This window comes from Miscanthus floridulus, chromosome 14, assembly GCF_019320115.1.
Source record: "Miscanthus floridulus cultivar M001 chromosome 14, ASM1932011v1, whole genome shotgun sequence".
Lineage (NCBI taxonomy): Eukaryota > Viridiplantae > Streptophyta > Magnoliopsida > Poales > Poaceae > Miscanthus > Miscanthus floridulus.
This window is the reverse complement of record NC_089593.1, coordinates 6,715,063-6,723,785: the sequence shown is the minus strand read 5'-3', so window position 1 is coordinate 6,723,785 and position 8,723 is coordinate 6,715,063. Positions and strand designations below refer to the sequence as shown.

The 8,723-nt window shown below is 45.1% G+C and overlaps 1 protein-coding gene across 2 annotated transcripts; it reads right to left on the bottom strand.

The window, feature by feature from the left end:
* Positions 1-4,286: 4,286 nt before the first annotated feature.
* LOC136505494 (putative serine/threonine-protein kinase-like protein CCR3) lies at positions 4,287-7,717 on the bottom strand. Of its 2 annotated transcripts, XM_066500653.1 has the most exons (3): positions 7,239-7,717; positions 6,155-7,134; positions 4,287-4,319 (listed from the first exon to the last, which is right to left on the bottom strand). In XM_066500653.1, the coding sequence occupies exons 1-2, from the start codon at positions 7,671-7,673 to the stop codon at positions 6,187-6,189; spliced, it is 1,383 nt and encodes a 460-aa protein (XP_066356750.1). In that variant the 5' UTR covers positions 7,674-7,717; the 3' UTR covers positions 4,287-4,319; positions 6,155-6,186. The 2 variants fall into 2 exon arrangements, with proteins under 2 accessions (XP_066356750.1, XP_066356749.1); XM_066500652.1 differs by lacking the exon at positions 4,287-4,319 and having other exon boundaries at positions 5,908-7,134.
* Between the last annotated feature and the right edge of the window lie 1,006 nt (positions 7,718-8,723).

Genomic DNA, 8,723 nt, shown 5'->3' with positions numbered 1-8,723 from the left:
CAGCTAGTTGATCTATAGCAACTATCTTCTGTATCTTATTATTAAGTATGTTTGCCCATGTATGCATATGCTTGCAGCTAGCGTGTTTGCATTGTGATGCCAGAATAACACCAGCTACTCAGCTAGTCAGCTTGCCTGTAGTGCTGAAACTGCAGATAGTCATGTGTTAATATAAGTTGTGACTAGCTAGAAATCATCGATTGGTTTGTACGAATTTCAGTCGGTGTGTTTGATTGCAGTAACCATGTATGTACAAGCATGCATTTCTATTCAATAACAAGTCCTCAGCTCGTGTGTAGTTTGGAACTATATTTTAGTTTGGATTTCAATTGTCTGTAACTCACATGATGATATGTAGCTCACGAAACGTGATAGAACAGGCTATATAGGACCTGAAAATGGCTAGAAAAATGCATGTTCTATATGAACCACCAGAGCATCAGATGTCCTGGAACTACATGAGGCTGCATAGTGCCTAGCAAGTGAAGCTGGACGAGCCAACACGACTAGGAGGGTGTAGAAATGGCCGAATGGGAACACCAGAAGTCTGTGGACCCATTTAAGGACCGAGGTGTATAGAAAACTAAAAAAGATACGTCAGTAGGTATTTGTAGGGGTGGCTCATGTGTATTTATAGCCGTGGTTTTATCAGCCGCCTCTAAGCAACCACGGCTACAAATGTCCAATTCATAGGGGCGGTTGGCCAGGTGGCTGATGATTTGTAGGGGTGGCTGGATATTGATCCGCCCCTACAAATCAATTTCCAGAAATCACGAAAAGTTACCGGAAAATAGCAATATTTTGTAATCCAGGGAGGCCCCCACTAGTTAGCCACACACACCCGCTCCTTAGCCATGCCCAGGATTCAAACCCACGACCTCCCCCTCGCTCGTATCCTTCTATACCACTGCACCTTACATTCACTTGTGTCTATAATCCATTTTGGGTCCCCACATATTATTCTAAACCGAGCATAAATTTATCGTTTGAGGCTCTAAATGAATTCAAATGAAAAAGTTATCAACTATAAAGTTTTATAACTCTTCGAGATCTATAACTTTCATTTTGGTAGTTTTTCCATCCGAGGTCGTTTACAAAATTTGAATTTCAAATTTGAGAAATTCAAATGTAGCTTTCCTTGACAAGATGATTTCAAATCAAAAAGTTGTCAACTACAAAGTTTTATAACTTATCGAGATCTACAACTTTCGTTTTTGCTGTTTGTCCATCCGAGGTCGTTTAAAAATTTTAAATTTCAAATTTTTGGAAATTCAAATATAGTTTTCCTTGACGAGATGATCTCAAATGAAAAAGTTGTGAACAACAAAGTTTTATAACTTTTTGAGATATACAACTTTCATTTTGATAGTTTCTCCATCTGAGGTCGTTTGAAAATTTTAAAATTCAAATTTGAGAAATTCAAACGTAGCTTTCCTTGACAAAATGAATTCAAATAAAAAAGTCGTCAACTATAAAGTTCTATAACTTTCTGAGATCTGTAACTTTTATTTTGGTCATGTGACGTAGTGATAGTAACATTGTTCACAAATTTTACATATCCCTCTTATAGTTTATGGAACTATAAGAGAGATAAATTTTGTGAACAATGTTACTACCACTTTGTCGGATGAAGAAATGATCAAAATAAAATTTGTAGGTCTTGATGACTTCTACAACTTTTATGTTCATGACTTTTTTAGCTGAAATCATTTAATATTTCAAAATAACGTTTGAAGTTGCCATTTTTTAAAATTCAAATAGATAAAATACAGTCACACGAAAAGATGGACAAAATAATAGCTCTAAAAACACAATAAATTGATAGAGCATGATTTGAGAAAATTTTAGGAAAAATCATCAAATTTGAAGTTAGTACGAGGGAGAAACACTAGTTATAAGTTTTAGCCAGAGATTAAAAAGAGAAATCAGCGTCCTTCAACAATTTTAAAATTAAATTTTAAATAGAATTTTAAAGTAGTAAATAATTTCAAATGAAAAAGTTGTAAACAGAAAAGTTTCGTAACTTTTCGAGATCTACAACTTTTATTTTGGTCATTTCTCTATCCAGGGTCGTTTGAAAAAATTCGAATTTTAGTGCTTAATTTTTACTATTTAGCGTCTATTTGTAGGAGCGGCTCCAAATTTAGACGCCCCTACAAATCCGATTTATAGGGACGGCGATAACACCAGCAGCCCCTACAGATGAATTTGTAGCGACGACTCGTTTGTGCACCATTTGTAGAGCCGCCCCTAAAAAAAGAAGCGTTGCTACAAATTCTTTTTTAGCAGTGAAACTACCTAGAAAAATATTTTGTCAGCTAAAAACATCGTCTTGTATGCTTGAACGATGCATCCAAGTTGGCTAGAGGACCTAGATTGACAAAAGGTTAGAGGCGGAGGGCTCAATATAGTGAGTTGCGACTTTTTTTTATAATACGTATCTGTATTTCTAGGTAAGGAAAACATACAGGGACGTGTACAAATACAGGTACGTACGATCAGGATATAGGGACAGCTGTCCCAACCGACTTGCACAAAGGCCCCTAAAGAAAATAGAAATTACATAAAGGTCCTTGGACCATGTGCTTCTCGAAAACTCCATAGGTCTCCGTCGCCAACTGCCGCCGCCGACGAAGCCGCCATGGCCCTAGATCAAGAGAAGCTCCTTCGCACAAAGGCTTTGACATGAGCCACAGTAGATGAAGCCATCGCTGCAAATCCATCGGCCGGGGACGCACTCCAAGCTTCTCTGACCCTAGATCAAAGCTCGCCATCGGCCGCCGTCCGACGTCGAGGGGACCTTGAGCTCCTCTCACCTTCCAACCGCGGTACCCACAGCCTCCTCTGTATCCATGAAGATTAGAGCCATCGGAACCGCACCGGCCAGCTCCGACTCTTGTACAGCTCTCCGTGACCTCGCCATTGACACCTGAGTAGAACATCACCGGGGCGAGGAAAAGGCCAGGCGAAGTTATTCTCCTGCGCCGTCGCCGCCTCTGCCTTGTCGGCGTCGCCAGGAAAAGCAAGCCGCCGAGGATTGTCACCCCCGGCAAACCCTAGCTCTATCGACGAGAACCGACGGTGAGCACAACCTAGGACTAGATAGATAACTAGCTAACCTATGTACATCCGCATGCCGATTCCCCGGTCCACCTCCATCTCCAGCGCCTAACCGGCCGTCGGAGAGGGAAGGGGCTGGCGGAATCGCCGCCGGAAACTCTCGTCGTCTCCTTTTCGTCTTGGACAACTGTAGCAAGGGGAAAAGGAAGAGAGTTGGTAGTGGGGTTTTTGTGAGGTACGGCGCTTGCCATACCTTGATTTTTTTTTTTGAAACTTCCATACCTTGATTTTGGTCTGAGAAGAGGCAAGGAAGAAGAGAACGTGCTGGGTGAACCGTTATTCCCCTTTGGGCTGCTAATATTTTTTTTGGGCCACTCATTTTGTTTTCTTAATGGGCCAGGCAGTAAGCGTTCAGCTCATGGCAGCTCTTCCTGTCCGTCCAATAGCCATCTGCGCCCATCTGCTGTTCTGCACCGATCAAAAGCATGCTGTAGCTACTCCAAAAAAAAAAATAAAGCATTTCTGTAGCTTTTTTTTTCCATCCTTATTTTTCTTTCATTTAATAATAAATATAACTTGGTTCGCTAAATCAGAACTTTTAGCCGGAAAGGCTCTGATAATAAAGAAACTTACTTTCAAGATGGATCGTACATTTGACTTTGCTTATGTATCCTCAACAAAAATATTATATGCACAAGATAAAAAGGTTTCAAAGAGACGGCAAAAGCACAGAAAGGCACAGATCAATCTGCTTATTTACTCTCTTCTTCTGTGAACAAATGCCAATTTCGGAATTGACTTGTGTTGAATATACAACTCACTACTCTTATATGTAAACTAGCCAGAATCCCCGCGCTTTGCGCAGGTAGATACTATGAGAGTGATAGTATTGTATGGATTCATTCTGTTAGATTCAAGTCAAACTAATCGCATCTCACATTCCTGGTTTCTGCATGCACTGTACTTTACTCAGCTGAGATCTTACTGAGCATCTAAACAGGTAGAGCTGTTGTAAGCATCTAGCTATCAAGTAATACTGTGAGATACAATTAATCTGTTATAAATAACATGAAAGATTCAGCAGTATAGTACAATACCTGGCAAGCAGGGAAATGCAAATTTTTAGTTAATAGGAGGCAAGCAAAGAAATTTTTGAATGAAAATTTAGAAGGCACATAGACTGGGACAGTGTGATCCCCTCAGCACCCTGGTTCATCTCGATTGTGCCGATGATGATGATCAAATCCTTTTTTCTTTTCCTGTGATAATACGTGGTTCAATTATAAGGTAAGTAAGTTGTGTCTTTATGAACTGAGCAAGTAATATTTGCATTTGTTTGACGCGAAGTAGGACTGCACCAAGGCATTTTTTTTAAGGAAACAGGAGAGGCATGCCCCTACTGGAATTAAATAAAAAGCTGCAAAAAAGCAGATAAAAGAACATTTATAGAGTGGGGGGAGGGAGCTGAGCAGAGCAGTTTAGGATACAAAGAAGGAAATAAAGAAAAGAAAAGCAACTACAAGCCGGATCCAAGCTAAGTAAGATTGACAATCCATTGAATTATCCGGGGAGAGTAGCTTCTTTTGGCTCTCAGAAGCAGAAGCTGGAGCTCTTGTCTGAAATGGTATTTGGACTGCTAAAGAGTTGGGTTAATCTGGCGGAAGATCAAGTCATTTCGCACTTTCCAAATTGTCCAGCTCATCAAAATGATTACCTCCATGAAGAAGGGGGACTTGAAGCTGATCCTTGAAGCTTTGGAGGTTTTGAAAAGGGTCTAAACTTGGGTCCACCTGAATGTTTAACCAGGCCCAGCATTGTGTAGCAAAAGGGCAAGATAGAATAGGTGTGTCAAGGACTCTTCTGTAGCACCATTGCACAAAACACAGTTAAAATCCTGCAGTGTCAAGTAGCTCTCTAGTGCTTAGCATGTCCTTGATCAGTAGCCAGAAGAACACTTTGTGTTTGTTTTGGCAGGAGCTCCTCCAAATCCATCTGTAAACTGGGCGAGCTAAATGTCCACTCAATTGCTTGTATGCTTTATTCACTGAAAATTGATTTGAATTCCAAATGTATGTCCAATTACCCACGCCGGTACTTTGATTTGAATTCCAAACTTGTATAGGAAGCTACAATATTATTGTAAACTTACTCTCTGCCAATCATGTGCACCGAAAGTTCCATTTGCCTCGTAGTGCAAGTGTTATGTAAGAGTGTATATAAAAATTAAAACTTGAACCAAACAAAAATAATAATTAGATGACCGTGTATGTTACTTCCTCTGTTCTAAATTATAAGATGTTGTGTCTGTTCTGGATACATTACTTTTGATATGTACTTAAATATATAATATATCTATAGATATATATAGTAAAAGATATGTGTAAAAAAACCAAAACATCTTACAATTTAGAACGCATGAAGTATAAAAGAATAAGGCATTATATTACTAGGGTAACATTGACTTTATTTTTGTTCTCTATCTCGTTCATTTAATTTTTGCGTGAATTATAACTCAGTCTCATCCCATGCGTGGTTAACAAAACATATATCTTTGTTTGATTTGTCATTACTAAGGCCCCGTTCGGCTGGCAGAAACTTGACTGAAACTGACTGGTTGTGTGAGAGAGAAACACTGTTGGCTGATTTGATGAATAGTACTCATCAAACCAGCCAACCGTGTTTCTCTCTCAAATGCTGGCACAGCATTATCATATCTCGTGAAGGAGTCTGTACATTCAGCATTAGTTTTTACAGAAGTACATCTATGGGCCGTACATTTTACTCTTTTGACAAAAAAGAACCTAGTGAAGTACTCGCTCCAGTGGATTGTGCAAAGCGTGTTAATTACGTCTTCTTCAATTTATTTAGACACAAATACTTGTTCTTCCACTCAGTTAGCCTGTTGCGACATTCATGCTTCACTAGTTAGCGCTATTTTTCTCACTGAATCTAACGCGGCTAGCCTGTTGCGAGTTTGTGACATATCAGTCGGTACTAATTCTAAGCTAACTTATAATCTTCAACAAGCAATCCAACACACAGTTTGAGCAGATTTTCCACATACAGGATATAGCTGAATGGCAAGCAAATTCACCTGTATATATAACTAAGAATGTCCATATGTTTTCATATGAGGCGGAGCGCCTGCTCGAGGTTGGCGACGACATCTGATATGGCGGGGCGGTTATCCCCGCGGAGACAGAGACATTGCACCGCCATGTTAGCCACCAGCTGCAGCGGCTGGAGTTGCTGCCATGTCGTCGGCTGCGGCGCCGGGCGCCTGTCGAGCACGTCACAGAGCCTACCGGTCTGGATGCTCGGCAGCGCGAACGACGCCAAGGACATGGGCACCACGCTCTGCTTCGCCTCGTCCCAGACACTCACCACCGGTGGCTGCCCCGTTAGGACCTCAAGCATCACCACACCGAGGCCGTAAACATCGCTGGCCTGCTTGATGTGGCCCGTGCTGCAGTACTCCGGGTCTGCGTACCCGCTGCACGACCTGGCGCCGGCGACCTCCACGGCCTGTGACGCGACGCCCGCCGCCTGCCACACCGACGCGCCAAAGCCAGACAGGCGCGGCGCACTGGCGGCGTCCAGGAGCACGTGGGAGGAGGCAACGTTGCCGTGGATGATGAGCGGCACGGCGTGGCAGTGAAGGTGCTCGACAGCGCGCGCCGCGCCCAGCAGCACCTCGACGCGCGACTTCCAGGACGTCGTCACCGGCGACGACGACTGGTGCCTGCGGCCATGCAGTTGGTCGTAGAGCGAGCCGTTGGGCATGTACTGGGTGACCAGCATGCGCTCGCCGTCGTCGGCGCAGGTGCCCAGGAGGCAGACGATGTGGTCGTTGCGGAGTGGCGAGAGGATGTGCTGCTCCTTGAAGAAGGCATCCTCCGCGCCTTGCCGCGTGCGGTTGAGGCGCTTGACGGCCACCTCAGGCCCGTTGTGGAGCTTGCCCTTGTACACCTTGGTTCCAGAGTCGGCGTCGTCGCTGAGCAGGACGGCGAAGTTGTTGGTGGCCACCGCGATCTCCGCTAGCGTGAACTCCCGACCCTCAGCTCCCGACTCCTCCTGGGGATGGATCCAAGATAACAATAGGCAGACCGTCCAGTAAGCATGCATCATCACTTCACTTTATTTGTTCCAAAGCACAGAAAGAGATCATGAACACTTACCAGTACCAGCTGGGATTGGGAACGGGAGGTGGCGTGATTTGCATCGAGACGGCTGGTTATGCAGATGTAGCTGATTGCTGGGATGAGCGAGAGGTAGGAGTCGATCTTCTTCTCGACGTCCCTGAACCTGTCGGCCATCCTGGAGGCCGTGAAGAACTGGTACGTCCGGCCCCTCCCCTGGCAGGACATGACGAGCTCGTGCGCCTCCGACAGCGCGCCGTCCAGCCCGGCCAGCGCCCGCACGGCCTCCGTGTCCTGCCGCATCAGACGTGGGAGCAGCTCGCCGAGGATGTCGACGCGGCGCGATAGGAGCTCACAGTCCTTGTTGTTCTGCTGAGCCGTCCTCGCCGCCTGCCGGATCTTGGCGATGAGCCCGGCGGCGTCGAACCCGGCCAGCTGCGCAACGGTGGCCGCGTTGCCCAGGACGCCCCACATCGCCCCAATAGCTCAGTATGTGCACTAGTTAGCTAGCCACAAGGACGCTCAAAACATAAAAGGATCGGAGGAAGGGGGACGACGACTAATTGTTCATCCAAGACAAAACTCTCTCTATCGACGATTCGACGACCAGGTCGTGCCCACGTACGATCACTGTTCACTGACACTGATCCAAGGTAGCAGCTAGCTATTAGGGTCATGCTCACATGCATCGCCAGCCAACTAGCGGGCACCATGGCCGGGCATCCAAACCCCATTGATTTGACTTCAAATTTAATTAATCCTTTCATTTCCCACAAGTTGCTAAAAGTTGTTTAACAACGTACTAGTACACTTGTACTTATTAGCCGGATTATTCAGTGGAGATTCCCCCAGTTCCAGTTGCACTATCTTCATTGGCAATTGGCTTTCTTCTCCGAGTACATGATGGACATTGACTCCCTGCACACGCGATATGTTTATGGACTAAAGATAGAGTAGTCCATCACGCGCGCCCTCGCGCGCGTCGGCAGTCGGTTGGACTAAACCAAACGATCCATGTGAGCAATCTACTTCACTTGAGAACTGCAAATCAGGGAAGACCAATATCCTATTTGTCTGAATTAACATATGTACATGATGAAACTAAAGCAAACGATGCATGTGAGCAATATAATTCGCTTTAGAACTGCAAATCAGAGAAGACCAATATCCTACTTGGTGAAGTACTAAATCAGGGAAGGCCAATATCCTATTGTAAAACTAATAAATCTCTTAGTAGATGAATGCAAAAAAAGTCGAACCTTTTCTGTTCGTGCCGCTGCAACCATGGAGGCGCCACTCGGACCACAACAGGAACCTAGGGTTTCCTGTAGCACAACACCACACACGGAGCAGAGGGAGGAGGTGGCGCCGGGGAGGCAGCCATGCCGGCGGTGCTTGCCCGGCCGACATGGGGGGGGGGGGGGGGGGGGATTGCGGCCATAGCCGCGTCTCCCCACTTGCGCGCACTGGCTGCCGTCGCTCTGGCCGCATCGGGAGAGAGAGGGAGCGAGCGGAGAGGAGAGA

Bases quoted from the DNA above. Each gene is read 5' to 3' on its own strand.
- LOC136505494 (XM_066500653.1), bottom strand. From the start codon at position 7,673: ATGTGGGGCGTCCTGGGCAACGCGGCCACCGTTGCGCAGCTGGCCGGG. The intron at 7,135-7,238 runs GTAAGTGTTCAT...ATCCATCCCCAG, and splicing joins CCCAATCCCAGCTGGTACTG to GAGGAGTCGGGAGCTGAGGG.